The sequence below is a fragment of the Arabidopsis thaliana genome, chromosome 5 (assembly GCF_000001735.4).
Source record: "Arabidopsis thaliana chromosome 5, partial sequence".
Taxonomy (NCBI): Eukaryota; Viridiplantae; Streptophyta; class Magnoliopsida; order Brassicales; family Brassicaceae; genus Arabidopsis; species Arabidopsis thaliana.
The window spans coordinates 21,052,743-21,068,861 of NC_003076.8; the positions used below are offsets into that span (position 1 = coordinate 21,052,743).

The window sequence follows — 16,119 nt, forward strand, 5'->3', positions numbered from 1 at the left end:
TGTTATTTTTTCGTACTATCACTATTTATAATGTTTTCTTTTACCACCTCAAAATTTTGTATCTGTATCTCATATATATTCAGCCTCGTGATGCGTTTTATGAGGTGTCTCAATGATTACCAGAGCTATTTTCCACCTCGTGACGAGCATTCCTTATTACAAGCCTTTCCTAGGCACCCCCAGGGGTTCCTGAACATGTTTTTGGTTAATTACTACGAAACATATTTGCTCCACGACCGTCCATGGCATCTCAAAGTGATTCACTAATTACATCTGGTGAGGGAGGCATAGTGTCTAACCTTCATTCACGTAATACTTTCAGGAAAAAGCTGGCCTTAATTACTCTTGTGACAACCATAGTAAAGCGCGCGGACTTCATTCTTGCGCCAAACAAAGTGAATCAATCATTTATCTAATCTTCCTAAATTATGAAATCAAAATTTAGTTATAGAGATTTAATAGCAAACTAAATTTCTCCACAATGTCTCTTATTGCCATAACACCTAAAGAGATTACAAAAGCAAATCATTTTCTAAATCTCTAAACAAATGAATTAATTCGTTTTTTAATGTGAAAAAGTGTCACGCTATACGTACCTACAGAGTTCAGTTGATGTGTCATTACAGATATTACGATTCATGCATGAAGGGCTTTAGAAACTAGTAAGACAGATGGCATCAATCAGAGATAATATTACAAATAGATTTGAATATATGTGAAAGAAACATGAAATCTTGAAAGAAAACAAATTAACAATTAAGATTTATTAGGGAGAAGAAGAAGAATCAGAGAGCAATTGGACAAATGTGCATATGATGCAATATCCCAAACGTTGTCGTTTTGCTTGGAAGAGAGAGAGATATGTTCCTTTGTTTTTTTCTTAAACTAAAAACAATTAAGAGGAAAATAATAATTAAGAGTGATGAAGAGAAAGAGAACAAAAGAGATACACGTGATGGTGAGGGTGTTGTTTTGGATTCTGATTAGAGCTGTTCTTTTGTCTTGTTGCTTCCAGACTTCTATTCGTCTTTATTATCAACAGTTATTTAAATCTTTCATTTATCAAATTTATGTAAGCTATAAGCCTTTTAAATCATTTTGTATCTGTATTTACATGTAATTTAATTCGGCCATGTTATAATTTTACAAGTTTTGTTTGCATCATAAATTTGGACGTTAGTTAGATAGATTTAATTTCATTATAAAATGTATGCATGGGATTTATAAGCTCATCACAACTTTATGTTGCAATGGTATGTCCTAATATAATTATCTAGATGTCAGACTGTCAACAAGATCTAATCCTTTTTCTTTTTTGGTAATTGTAACAAAGTTATACATATTTTATGCTAAACCCTCCAAACATAACTGGAAATACACACACGCATAATTTAATCTGCACAAATAAAAACATTTAATTTGACATCTAATATATTATGAATTATATATATTATGCGTAATAATTGCAGACCAATTTTTTAATTTTTGTAGACTAATATCTTAATTGTCAATTTTTTTTTTTATCAAGATATAAATTTCCTTGGGTAAAATTCAGGATATATATTAGTTTTACCAAAGCTAAATTATAAACACTTTGTGTTTCACAAATCTCGTTTCAATTATATTAGTCTTTTGATTCCCAAGGTCGGACACAAGTCGATGTTCCTTCAACGTTTCGAAAATTTCTCATAATTAAAAAAATGTTCGAAAACATCAATAATTAAATGAGAATAAAATGAAATAGGAAACACATATTCAATTATGAGTTGTAAATTGTGCAAACACTATATTAAAGTGTCTGCATATGTATACATAGCGTGCCAAACAGGTAAGATTCAAAGGATAATGAGCATTATTAGGGTTTTGGTTTTTATGTTTGTAAGAAAGAGAACATTCTTGGGTAGGTTTTGGTGGCCCATGTGTTTTGGTTTTTATGATGACTCTTGTTACACTACATGTCGATGTATATGATGCACAAATTTATGTCTTTAATCTTAAGTTGGACTCACTGGTTGATGACATTTGATGTGTACTTTGTTCTTGGATTTTTCTTACCCCCTTTTTGTCAATTTGCTCCAATCAAATCCATTCCAAAAACATGACACGTAGATAGTACTTAACAAAAGTCCAGTCCCGTTCCGTCCGATTTGGTTCCACAATTTACGTTGTATGTGAGTATATGACATTATGTTTTTTGTTTTTGTTTTTTTTTTTGTATGTGACAATATGTTTCACTCAAAATCTTCTCTTCAAACGGGACGGATTTCACGGTATCTCGTTTAAAATAAAGTTATTGAATGATTATGTTAGTTATTATCTATATATTGTTAAAATATTCTGAACACAAACACCTTCTGAACATGGATTGAAACTCAAACACATTCGGAACATGATATTTAGGTGTGCAAATGTTCGTTCCAAATTTCAAATGGATATAACAAAGATGAAGAAAAATTTCTTTGAATTTTTCATTCAAATTATTCATTGAACGAGCTCATACGGTAGGGATTGGTCTAAAGCTTGGAACAATCAATATACAAACGTTTAAAACTTTGAAATGCAATTTAATGCATTTCACCATGAGAACAAAGGACACAAAGTAACCAAAGAAAAACAAAAGATTGAGATAGTAAATAATTTTGTTTCTTAGATGGGATTGTTGTTGGTAATAACCCAATTCGAAAAGGAATCGAGAGTATTCACATCTGCTCGGTAATGTTTTTGAGTGAACTCAAGGAACATAGACCAAGTGAAGTCAGGGTATTTTCTTGTTTTCATCTTCTCCAAAATATCACTTGGTGGTTTCACCACTTTGTCTTTCTTCGGACACAAGAAAAACGCCATCGATTTTCTCGCGCTCTCTCTATTCACAACCGCTCTATGCAAACAGCTCTTGAATATCCCGTTCGATAGAGCCTACAAAACCAAAGTTGATTAACCATTTCTGTATGAGTAACCAAAATGTGTTTACTTTCTTAGAATGTTTTCAATTACCATGAAAGTGTCACCAATATTGACAACGAAAGCCTTGGGATTGGGACGAATGGATTGCCATTGATTGTCGACAAAGACTTGAAGGCCATTGACATGGTCTTGATGAAGGATGGTCAAAGAACTTGGATCACAATGAGGTCCTGTACCTAACGTGAGATCTGGTGTTTGGCATGGAGGATAATGATTGAGCCTCATTATCGAATCGTTCTCTTCGAAAAATCCTCGGAAATAGTCTCGGTTTACGCCTAAACTTAAGCCCAGAAGCTCCATGATCTTGAGTGATAGAGAACTCATTGCTTCACAATAGTCTTGATACACCTTCCTGTAAAGAAGACCGGGAAAATCATTAGGTAAACCGGTCAAATTATTTCCGGTATAACAAGCCGGTTTATTTAGGTCAGACTAGAAAACAGAGAAAATAAGGTTTTGCTCTGTTTTGTGGTTCTGTTTTAAAAAGACACGTACCCAAACTGCTCGAACTCTTGTCCTAATGTATCGGAAAAGTAATCTTGAACGGTTCTCGAGCCACTATTATCGTTGGAAAACTGAAAAGAGAGAGTCTCCTTCCATGGGAGCTTAGTGGAGAATCTGCCGGTGAAGCTACTTGCATAGCCACAACTCTCACCGGGTTTTCTCTGAGCTTTCTGTTTGCCGGCGAGAGGCATGTCGAAGAAACTTTCCATCAAACGGTGAGCATCCGCTATTAGTGACTCGCTGACGCCATGATTGACGACGAGGAAGAAGCCGTGTTTGGTGCAAGCTTCTGCGATGACTCTAGGAGCTTCAAGAGTCGAGTCTTGGCTTGAGAGATCGATGAACGGGACGTTGAGCTCTGGAATGTCAATGGAAGGTTTCTCTTCGTCTGGCCAAATGAATTGGTTTGGGATTTGGGATTGGAGGTTAAGAAGAGAAGGGTTAAAGATTAGTGGAGAAGTTTGGTCTTTTTCAAGATCTTGTTTTGGTTCGTGTTCTTTCTCTGCCGGAGATGTTGTTGTGCATAGTATCGCCATTTCTTTTCTTTTTTTTTTCTTGAGAGTTTTGGGGTTTTTGTTTTGTCTTGTTCTGAGTGAGTGTTGTTGAGGAGATGGGGGAACAAAGGGTCCTTTAAGTCTTTATATAAGCAAGCTTCAAGTCATGTTAGTGTACATTTGTTTGGTTTTTTAATCTTTCTTATAATAATTTCTTCTTTTTTTTGCCACATGGGATTTCATACTAATCTCTTTATAAGGTGAATATAATAGTGTCAAAATTGTGTATATTGAACAAAATCTTTGGTCTCAATCTAAAGGACAAGAAAAACTAAACGACAATTAATCCCTAAATTAAATGCGTATTTGTTCATGTGCTTGGTATACATGCATGTTGGATTCAATCTTGATCTTATAAAATACATTCTTATCGGAATCTTGCAATCATTTCATGTATATATTGTGAAAATTGTAAAAATGTTAAGTAGATTGACTATACCACAAAAGTTTTAGAATGTATGACCCTAAAAAGATTTTTTTTTGATCCATTACTTATTATGAATTTGTTTTTTGGCCAACATCTTAAAATTCTTTATGTTTTCCAATAAAATAAGATTTATTATCTATAACACATTAAATTCCTTTAAGTTATGTACATACTATATTGTATACTAAAATATTTTTGATGATCACACATTTAATTATACAAGATAGATGCATACTCTATAGAATAAATTCATATTTGTTCACTACAAAACTTCACAAGATAGATACATCCTCTAGAATCAATTTTGGCTTCGGTCCAACAAACAAATTGCCATGGGGGTAGGGACTAATTGGGTATTAAAATCACATCAAAACATATATTGTTTTAAGCAAACAAAATTTATAAAATCAATGGATCCTTTTGTTGGTGTCTGTTTTTATAGTTGGCAGGAGGAAGAGGTTCCCGAGGTTGTGTTTTGGCTGTATTAGGAGAAGTGTTGGTTCCATTTACTTATTTACTTTCTCGTCTTACATAGTTTGAATTCTTTTTAAAATAATTTTTCTTAGTTGTTTGTCGATTTTCTATTGGATCGCAAAGAAAATGAAATAAGAGAAAGCATTAGTATTTCAGTAAATATTAACTGAGTTTGGATCCAAACACAATTAATAACTTTGGGCTGCTCTTATTACACTTTAATGGTAAGATATGGGGTCGATTTTGCAAACCCCACAACCTGCAGGATCTTTTGTAATTATGCCCAAATCATTCATGGTTGGTTCGACCAGTTAAGAGTTAAGACTTTGAAAAATTCGTAGATTCGTCGATATAATTACACTTTATCATTACTCGCATTTATTTTTGTAACTAATTCCTAACATTGTCTTCAAATTGGAAATTTATTAGGGTAAAACAAACACCTTATGATAATACACCTAGTTTATTTTTTCTTCAATTTATGATACAAATAGTAAAGACCATCTTTTAAGCTTTTCTTCATATTAGTTACCTTCTACTCGAAGATGAAATTACTGATCTTATAGGGCACCCACGAATGATATGTGATATTTGTTTTTAAACTATATGCATTTTGTTTTTGAATTACTATTTAATGGATGAACATAAAAATTGATTTTCTTTTTTGTTTAAACTTAAAAAAAAAAAAACTAAATTGAATCCGAAACGAAAATCGATATGAATCGAGGAAGTGTGTTTATTTGCTTTATATTTGTTAATATTAAACTTCTCCAAGAAGAAAATTTGATGTAGAGTACTTGTGTTCTAGGCAGGATAAGTTAACTATTTTCTTCCCACGTGTGTTTATTTGTCCAAACTCGAAACTAATAGGACATGGAAAAGGACAAAGAGGAGAAGAAATGTTTGGTGAAGAGAGGTAGGGCCAATAGCTACAAAGGCCCCAAACAGAAGAGAAGAGAGGAGAAGAAGTGTTTGGTCAAGAGAGTTCTCTTTGCTTTCAACTGTTATCGGAATCCAAATAGCCCAAGATTCAATGCTCCCCATTGGCCACTTCCTTATTCCTCTCACTCTTTTCTCTTAAAGCATTCCTCAAAATATGAATCATGATATGGAAAACTAGTGCATAAAAATGTCTATATTTCCTTCTAAAATGTTTCGCTGCTTAGAGAGTGCATACATCTACTTCACCAATTAGGGATTTAGTTTGTTATTGTACATCCGAAAGTTTGTTTAAGGTGTTGAACCAAAAAAAGAAGTATAAGTTGGTTTAAGGGACTTTGGAATAGACGATCAAGATCAAAACAAATATGAATTGATCCATTGATTTCACATTTCTTTCTTCAACTAAGGGTATACGACATTTCACATTTTTTAAAATATCGTTAAAAGAATGTTCTTAGTATATATATACAAATATTTTTAGAAAACAATGTTCTTAATTTATTAGGTCCGATTCCATTGCCTTTTACCCAATAAGCTAATTAAATTATTACTATCTCATCACAAATATACAATATTAAATCTTGTTTAGATAGATAATAAATTACGTTTTAGCTTAATAATAAACAAAAATTCATTAATTTCTTAACTTTTTTTTTTGGTCGGGTCATTAATTTCTTAATTTGTATGCAAAAATCTTAAATATCAAGAATTAAAAGCAGAGGAAATAATATTTAGGTTTCAGTCATGCCTTCATATTTTTTTGTAGGATTAAAAAACAACCCCATGTACAGAATAAAAATCTAAAAAAAATAAAATAAAGATGTTTTGATTAAAGATGAATTATGATTAGAAATAAAGATGCCAGTCCAGAAAATTCAAAATATTTTGATTAGAAATACTCTTATCTATAAAATCAAAATTTTGTGTGGTCAACTGATTTAACACTTAGACTAGGAACCTAACTGTTTGTTCACTGGTAATCGAATAGCAAAATAGCTGAATTATGAAATAGCGGATTTAGTAGGACGATAACAATTTTAAGCTAAGTATAGATGACTTTAAAAAATGCCAAAATCTACGATATAGTAGATGAATGAACTTTCTCAAATTTAGTAATAATTTAAAATGTGTGGGGTTAATTAACAAATCACTAATCACTTGTTATTTTTTACATTCAGCGGAATCACATTTTCAAAACGTAAAAAAGTTGTATACCATTCAAATCCATGTTTGTAACATGCATATAAATTTGTAAATGACTTAAAAGTAAAACATAAGAAAACAACAACAAAAAGTGACAGATATATGAATTTTGTTTTAGTAAAAAAAGGAATTTCTTTTTCTTTGTGTCCAAACAGATATGTATGGGTATAAAGAAGTTTCCATTATATAAAGTAACATACACAAGATATTTGTTGGTTGAATCTCAAAATAGAAAGTTCAGTCATTTGCTCAAAAAAAAAAGAAAGAAAGTTCAGTCGCAACATCCATGGCACATGGCTTTGTCCACCCAATTAATGGATCGAAAACTAAATATTACTACATCCATTTTATTATAAAGATGTTTGTAATTTGGTACTTACTCTCTCTGTTTATAAATAAGTTTCATTTGAAATTTTAACATACATATTAAGAAAACAAATGATTTTTTTTTTTTTTTTGGTCAATATATTATATCAGTGGGGATAAAACTATTTTTTTTTTATCAAAAAATCTTTATTGAAAATAAAGAACTATACTTATTATGAAACAAAATTTAGGTTTTAAAACAACACATAATTTTAAACAGAGTTATACTTTTGACAAAGACACTAGTTTCTTTTGATAATGAGAAATTAGTTCCCATAAGTAGTGAAATGATGAATTTCTTTCTCATATCGAAAAGAAAATCCTTCAAGTAACTGTAGAATATGGATAATGATAAGCATGCAATAACGATTCTACCACCAATAGTGTCAACTCTCCATAGTGCGACACTAAGACAAGATGCACGTTGGTTACAAAGGTTCTAGTGGTACTTGTCTCAATTCGTTATCTCTTGACACCTCTTCAACAAGGTCACTTTCTCATTCTAGAGCCATCACTAAAACTGTTTGATCTTTGTATATAGAGATATATATAAAGAAATCTTTCCAACTTTTTGTTTTTTTTAATAAAATATTTTGATCTTTGCAACTTCCTTTATTTAGAATAGTATAATCAAGACAATAAACCCGAAATTTCATTAAAAATTTATTGACTAACAAATAAAAAAAAATAGAGTCAAAAGTTTGACTAGCTTGTTTTCAACCATCAAAATGGCAATCACAAAGACGACATGAACAGTGGCAAGTAAAGCGGAATGTCCTATAGAAAAGAAACAAGACGATTAAGTAACAACTTTCGCTACACCGTTAAAAGTTATCTAAGATCAACCATGATTAAAATCATAGTGTCAAGATTCAAATCCTGATCACTTGCCGCTAGAGTAAATATTCAACCACGTCTTCAATTTGTAAAATGATTTTCAGGTGTAATGAATAGAAAATACCAAAGAGAATCGTCAAAACCTAATGTTATAGAGTAGTCAGACTTCTAATATAAAATGTTATAATCAAATCCAGTTGTAGTATTATGACACATTATATTGTACGTAGGGAAAATCAAATTTTGAGATTGAAGCATATTATTCAATGAAGAAAAATTCATGGATTCGCTAGTGTTGCCAAATAAAGACGTCCAAAGTTTTTTGGGTCCATAGATTTTATTAGAGAACTCAAGAAAAGTCATATTAAGAAATATCGGAAAAAATATTATCAATTTTTAAAATAAAATTAGGAAAAAACGTTGTGTTACGATTTTGGTTAGGTACGGTGACTCAGTGAGGCAGGTGTACGTTAGTGATGTATTTGCAATACTTGTTACGTTCAAAATTTAGTCTTTTTTAGGGTGGAGAGATGTGTACATTTTCTATTTTTGGAATTCAAACGAAAATGATTATAAAGAATTGACATAAATAGGAAAGAAATAGCACCGAAACAAAGAACAAAATGATGTAAAGCGAGAAGAAAAAGAGAGGTCAAAAGCGACCAGTTATTTTACTTTCCATGCACGAACCAAATTAATACCTGAAGAAAAGAAAAATTCGAGTAACAAAAACACACTAAAAACCAAACCACACACAAGAGAAATCTCAAAAGTATTGTTGTCTTGTCACTTAGCGTTTCTACTTTATAAAACCACTAAATAAAGTCCCTACCAATTTCACTAAACGATGAAAAAAACCTGCTTTTGACATGACAATCTCACTATCAAACTATAACTTCTCCTATTCTTATCACACACAATAGGAAATTGCAGGTAAGTGTTGATATCTCCAAAAGAGATAACAAACAAACAAAAGGAGGGTCCTCTCCTATACTCTCTTCTCTAGTGCTCCGTACAAATTTCTATGAACTATGATCAGACCTTACAAGACATGGCACCAAACCCGAATGGTTCAAACCAGAGAGTGAATGATCAGGACTCATGTTCTATGAACTATATACCAGACCTTGCAAGACATGCACCAAACCCGAATGGTAAAACCCGGGAGTGATCAGGTCAAGGAGTTTTCAGGTGAGGATACAATTAAAAGTGGTGATTACCAAAAGGACAAAAAGAAGGTGGGGAACAAGGGAGATATGTGCTTAATCGAGAGTTTCTTTCTAATTTCAAAAAGAGTAGAGACTAATCAACAAATGCTGGACCCTAGGAATAGACGACGTTTCGACATCGGATTTGTCACTCACAGCTAGGACACACAACACAGTTCCCCTTCCATTCTCTTGTTTATCCACTTTGAAAAGATTACCTTCTTTTTCTTTCCTGTGGCATTATTGAGTGGAGAGAGAGAGAGAAATAGATTGAGAGTACTTAACTGATGACACTAGACATCAGGGAGCAGATATGATCTCCAATTGATCTTTGTTTCTTGATTCCCCAAGAAAAAGACATAACTTTATCACTAATAACGCCAAAGTATGTCTCTCACTGTTTAGGATATTAGGATGTGACCAGGCGTTTGTGCACATAACAAAAATGATATAGACAGGATCAAAAACAAGATATTTAGTTACCAAGAACCTGTGTAAAATATTTGTGGGGAAAAAACCTAGGCATATTTTCATTTGTACATATGTATATCATCATCCTATGAACAAAACAACAGACTACTTGCAAAACACATGTGTTCACAAACCTGGACAGTAAAACCCATCACAGTGAATATTGAAACAGAATAGTTCTAGATATCTTCCTTCAATTTTCTTTTTCTTTCTAGATTCTAAACAAAATATCCAAGAAAAATGATATTGGGGTGTGTGTGTGTTATAGTGGAAGTCTTACTTGAACAGCAAATGGAATGGTCTTTGAATGGCCATTGGGAGATGGTCTCTATCATTGAAACTTGTCAGCCAAAGGAGCCTGTCAAATACATAGATGAAAAAAAACAAGTACAACTTCTCTGCTTTCTTATCTACCTGTGTCCCTGCAACTGAATATTCACTTGGTCTCCTCCAATGAAAAAGACACACCAATGAAGAATGCACAAGAGATCTATAATAATTGAGTTCAAGAGTCCAATCACAAGCAGCATAAGAGACGACTGTGCTCATCATGACCACGTGTGAGGTGATCCGGGCAATAGCAAATGACTTGGATTGCCATACCAGATATCTTGCACTAAACATTTCTTTTCTAATACGTAGTTTATCTCATCGGAAAACATGACTCCACAAGCTAAGTAAAAGAAATGCTTTTATTTATATAGAAAGACGTATATAAGTTATATATGTTACAAGGATAAGCATTTCATTGCTCTGGAATTTTCAAATAAACATGGCAGACAAAACTGAAGTCAGGAACCCAAATTGCCTTATCGAAAGGACCATGTGACACTTCTCTTCATGTAATGACAGTGGGCTTCTCCCTCCCTGTGAAGTCCTTCAGCTTTGATACAGACAATGCAAGATCTGTAGCATGACAATGAGATGAATCATTACTAAAGTCAAAACTGGGACATCTTTAACTCTCCCGAAACAAAACCAAGAACGAACCGATTAAAGGTTTAAGAGCTATTTGTGCATCCACATCATGTTTTGAAACGTCTGGCTCAAATTGTTCAATGTATATTCGCACTGTAGCTCCAGCTGAGCCAGTTCCCTGGAACAAAGAATTCTAAGTTAGTTCACTGTGATAGGGGCCAATGTGTCTCTATACATATAAAACATGGAATTTGATTAAAGAAAAAAAGAAAGAATCTACAACATACGGATAAACGAAATATGATTCTGGATCCATCCGTGAACACAAACCGAACACCTTGCTTGGATGCAACACTTCCATCAACCTAAACAGAAATATATAAACTTGCTCAGTATATCGAAAGTACATGCATACTTGAATATCAACTTTTTATTATTATCAGACTTACAGGGTCTGTGTATGAGAAGTCATCTGCAAACTGGAGGACATAGTTTCCTGTGAGATGAAAGTTGTTATGAACAGTGAAAATAAGTTATTACGTACAGAAAAATGAATATATTGGGATGAACCTAACCATAAACGTCACCGGCCTTGCTCTTAGACAAGATTTCTCTAAGATACTCGATCATTTTATTGGCTCCTTCAGATTCACATTCCTGATCACACAGTCGTAAAAAATTGAGGGGGTTTTCACATTAAAATTAGTTCCCAAGCGATCTGTAACAAAATTCATACACAATCTTACTTCATAGTCGTATCTTGAAAAAAAGTTCCTTCCGTATGTCGCCCAATACTCTTTCACAACATCTGCAACAGACACCAACTTGTCCCCTGGTTTCGTGTCCTTGTTGCGATGAGCAAGGATCGAAAGCCACGCCAACACAGCCCTGTCATGTAAGGTTAGAGTCATTCTACAGCGTAAAAGCAGAGTAGCATTTTTAAGGCTATGGACTGGGATTGAAGAATCCATATATGAAGAATTCTTCTTGAAAACAACTTAAGTGAAAAAGAAGTAAATTGACAAAGATTGAGTCGGGAACTATTCAAATGACATCTTAATCTTAGCTATGAGTTTATAGGTAAATTATAACTAATGAGAGATTTCTGCCATAGAATATCAAAACTTGATTCAGGTCAATGTTAATGGGAGTTTCATTGACTAGATTACCAGAGATCAAGGTGTCGTAAAATTTCTTGAAATGCTGTGAGACAATGCATAATAGATCTAAACACCATTCGCAAACTTATGTGTGATGATACAATCCCATTAGACGGAAACGTTGCATATCGCATAAGTATCCAGTTATTAGTGAGCATTAGATTTAAGGAAGATTACCATATTCCATCCTTCTCACGGATGTGATCAGAACCTGTGCCAAAGCTCTCTTCTCCACAGATTGACAATTTTCCAGCATCCATAAGATTTCCAAAAAATTTCCATCCAGTGGGAACCTAAAACATACAAGTTGCTTTGTCAAAAAGTTTATCCTCCTAATTTTATCTGGTTGCAAACCTAGAAAATACATCTGTTGACTAAAAAGGGTGAACCTCGAAGAAAGGAAGCTTCAACTTCTCGGCAACACGATCAAGAGCACCACTTGTCGGCATAGAACGTGCCAGCCCCTGAGAACAAGATTGCATCCAGTAAGTTTAAACGGCACTATATCTAAAATTAAATAGTGAACTTCATTTTATCCAAAGCAATCCCACCTTAGGACCAGCACGGAAATATGGAATTGCTTCTTGTGCATTGGCTGCGATGATAGCTACAGAGTCTGAAGGAGTGACAAAGAATTTGTTTCCTAAAACCATATTTCTGTCACCATCACCTGCCAGAAAATTGCACTATTATAGTGACTAAATTCATGGTCAATGTTTCTTAGCCTAAAAGAACAAGAACATTTGAAAGATATCTCTCCACGGTCATACCATCACTTGCTGCTCCGAAATCCGGTCCATTGTCACGATACATGACATCAACCAAATCCTTTGCATATCTATATGTAAGAAAGTTTATAGAAGTTATATACTAAGTGGGTATGTTGAAACTTCTCTTCAGTTTATTTCTTACGTCAAATTAGGATCAGGATGGCCATGCCCAAAATCTTCCAGGGGAACTCCGTTGGAAATTGAATCCTACAAAACATGCCTAACATCAATCATCTGAAATGTCTAGAAGTTCAAAGTTAAATCTAATATATATCATAATGTCCAATACATACCGGTTTGGCTCCAAGATTGTCGACAAAAATTGGTTTCGCATAAGCACCAGTAACAGCATGCATGGCATCAAACATGAACCTAAAGGCAAGGAAAATGAACAACAAAAAATATCATCAAATCATAGGCTAGTTTCGGTTCTTAGCATGTTGAGCGACTCTGCAACCAGACAGAAGGCGCAAATAATAGGACCATCAAAACCCCAAAAAAGACAAAAGCTTCTAGCCTATTTGGCTCTAGATGTAAGAACATACCCAAAATCTGATCTTGAAAGAAGACCTCTGATGAGATCAAAGTCGAAAACATCCTGCATAGAATACCATGAACATATCTAATGTCTAACATACCCAATATCATAAGACAAAAACAGAAGAATCATGTGAGAAAATTCTTACCTCCATGAGCTCCAAATAGTCGGAAACAGGATCTATAACTTCTACACTGAAATTCCCATATTTGGTCACTCCAACTTGAGAAAGATCAATATCAGGAATCTCTGCCACCTTAATCTCAGAGATCTGAAAATGTGTACCAGAGACGAGACCATTATACAAAAACATTGACAGAACGCCACAATTTTCAGTGATCACGAAGGAAAAACTTAGCTAGTGAAGTCAATCAAACTTGACCAGATACTTACTGAAAGTGTATTTCCATATATTTTGTCAGTAATGGTTTCAGGAGCAGGCTGACCACTGCTGTAATTGAACTGTAAATTTAACAAAGATCAGATAATTATTATAAAACCTCTACAAATTTACAGAAAAGCTGCTTACAAAGCATATACTATTGTCATTCAAGACCCAAATCTCCACACATGATGAACCATAATCAAAAGTAAGCTTGATTTTTCAAAGATACTACAGTTCCTAGGACAAAAAGTAAGTAAGGGCACGTTACTGATACTTCACCTTGATACCCCAGTCATATTCAGGTCCACCAGGATTATGGCTTGCACTCATAATGAATCCTCCATTTGCCTGTGAGAATAATTATCAACAAGAGTAATGAAAAAAACGATCTTGAACTTTGTAAGAAGATATAAATTAAAAAGCTTGCCTTTCTTTTCCTGATTACAGCGGAAACCGCTGGGGTTGACAAAATGCCTTCCCTACAAATATTTGGATTTTCAGCTCGATATGTCAACAAAGTGGAGAATCCCAATGACATTAAAAACACAAACCCAAAGAGGAACTGACAGACTAGCTCTACAGCTCCATACATAAACCAAAAGCTAGGAAAACTAATCTTTCAGCATTGTAAATCATCCAAGAAACTTTAAATGACTAAAGAAACTTACTTTCCAACTAAAATTTGTCCAACTCCATTCCCAGCAGCAATTTTGATAATGATCTGTTAAAAAAAAAAGCAAACAGCTTCAAAAAAATGAAGATTTGAGTAAAGATAACTTTAAGACATACAAAGCGACGAGAAAATAACCTGTGAAGCTTCTTTGTTAAAGTAACGACCATCACCTCCTAAAACCAACGTTGCATTCTTATAATCCTCAAGTGGCAATGAATTAAACAATGCCTATACCACATAAACAATTACAATTACAAAAAAATCATCCATTCTAATATTTGCAATCAAATAGGAGTTTACGAATCGGAACCTGAATCCAGTTGGCTAAATAATTATCTTCCATGAAAACTTTCACCTGGATTCAATAGATATCAATCAAGTTACTCCAATACTTGAGAAAATTCAAAAATTCAACAACAAAGAAACAGTAAATTAGTACCTTCTTCCGGAGTCCGCTAGTTCCAGTCTTTTGTCCTTCAATAGGCTTCGTCGGCAACGATTTAATCTAAAACACAAAAAGGCATAAAAAAACGAATCAACAACGATCATGGAAAATTCAAAATTCAGAAACGCAGGGAGAGAAAGAAAATAACCTCAATGCTATCAGTTCCGGCGACTACAGATGAAGATGAGGAGGATGCTATAATCGAGTGAAAACGAGAATTCGGTTTGGTTCTGATATGAATGCCGGAAGTAGATAAAGTAAACGACGGAGACGGCAATAACGGCGAATACTTAGCGCCGGCGAACCTAGAAAAGAGAAATACGGTATCGAATCTCGTGTAGGTCGACGTCATTGTTGATTGATTTAGCTCCGGCGGCGATTTGAGTGAGTGAATAGATCAGTGAAAAGTGTCCGTTAAAAGAGTGAAGAAGAGAGAGGAGGATCTGGGGAAGAGATATTGAGTTGCTCGGAAGCCTAGGACTGCCACATGTACTTGCTTCGCTTATCTTTACACTTTCTTTTTCCTCCTCCTCGGTTTATTACACGTCACTGATTCGATTAGTATATTCTTTGGTCTGTCGCAATAAAAACGTTGGTACTTGTAGCATGGCCATATGGTCTTCTGCAAATTAAATGTCTAATGCGTTAAACTCCAATAAGAACAAAAGATCTGATAATTTTGGTAGCTCGTGGAATGGCATGATCTTCCGCAAAATAAATGTGATTTTAAACTACTTCTATATATACATATACTCATTTTATCAGTGAAATTGAGTGGGAACGTAGTAACAGTTTTGATATGAAAGTTATTAAGCATCCGTTTCGCATATGCTTAATGATTTCTTCATCTCCATATCAAGAAAAAATCGCGACACTAAAATATCGCGAATCTTTTTGTGTTGCTAAGACAAGAAGTTGAATGGTGCAAATGGCGACACTAAAATATCTCACTAAAATTCTTGTGATTTTGGTAGCTTGTGGAATATTAATTTTGGTAGCTTCACAAATTTTCATGGGCTCAACAACCAGTTTCGACTACTATCTTGGGCCTCCTCAAACTTATTGAAGCCCAAATTCCTCTCCTGCCAACAACCAATTTGTCCACGAGTTAACCGAAACCATACCGAGATTAGTAGAGAAAATAAATCTAGTTAGACAACTCACACTCCAATATTAAAGACATAACAATAAACAACCGACTTTAAAACGATATAATAATATCTAATACTCAAAACATGTAATCTATCGACAAAATTCATGCATTCCTTCGTCATGACTTT

The 16,119-nt window shown here is 33.9% G+C and overlaps 2 protein-coding genes and 2 long non-coding RNA genes across 5 annotated transcripts; 1 reads left to right on the plus strand and 3 right to left on the minus strand.

Moving 5' to 3' along the window:
* Window positions 1-2,436: 2,436 nt before the first annotated feature.
* Window positions 2,437-4,139, minus strand: GA20OX2 (gibberellin 20 oxidase 2). 2 transcript variants are annotated; one of them, NM_124560.4, is made up of 3 exons: window positions 3,460-4,139; window positions 2,995-3,316; window positions 2,437-2,916 (listed from the first exon to the last, which is right to left on the minus strand). In NM_124560.4, the coding sequence occupies exons 1-3, from the start codon at window positions 4,002-4,004 to the stop codon at window positions 2,647-2,649; spliced, it is 1,137 nt and encodes a 378-aa protein (NP_199994.1). In that variant the 5' UTR covers window positions 4,005-4,139; the 3' UTR covers window positions 2,437-2,646. The 2 variants fall into 2 exon arrangements, with proteins under 2 accessions (NP_199994.1, NP_001332048.1); NM_001344962.1 differs by having other exon boundaries at window positions 2,437-3,316.
* A 4,865-nt stretch (window positions 4,140-9,004) lies between these two features.
* Window positions 9,005-9,906, minus strand: AT5G07835. Its single transcript, NR_143033.1, has 2 exons — window positions 9,698-9,906; window positions 9,005-9,170 (listed from the first exon to the last, which is right to left on the minus strand). It is a non-coding gene; the product is annotated as an other RNA (long non-coding RNA).
* On the plus strand, window positions 9,461-9,830 carry AT5G07845. Its single transcript, NR_143034.1, has one exon. It is a non-coding gene; the product is annotated as an other RNA (long non-coding RNA).
* Window positions 9,907-10,555: 649 nt separating the features above from the next.
* PGM (phosphoglucomutase) lies at window positions 10,556-15,585 on the minus strand. The gene is made up of 22 exons (NM_124561.3): window positions 14,988-15,585; window positions 14,834-14,899; window positions 14,705-14,749; window positions 14,530-14,622; window positions 14,390-14,442; window positions 14,149-14,200; window positions 14,001-14,069; window positions 13,730-13,798; window positions 13,485-13,607; window positions 13,344-13,396; window positions 13,092-13,170; window positions 12,941-13,005; window positions 12,799-12,866; window positions 12,580-12,698; window positions 12,418-12,492; window positions 12,206-12,321; window positions 11,615-11,756; window positions 11,444-11,525; window positions 11,318-11,364; window positions 11,156-11,233; window positions 10,941-11,046; window positions 10,556-10,856 (listed from the first exon to the last, which is right to left on the minus strand). The coding sequence occupies exons 1-22, from the start codon at window positions 15,189-15,191 to the stop codon at window positions 10,789-10,791; spliced, it is 1,872 nt and encodes a 623-aa protein (NP_199995.1). The 5' UTR covers window positions 15,192-15,585; the 3' UTR covers window positions 10,556-10,788.
* Between the last annotated feature and the right edge of the window lie 534 nt (window positions 15,586-16,119).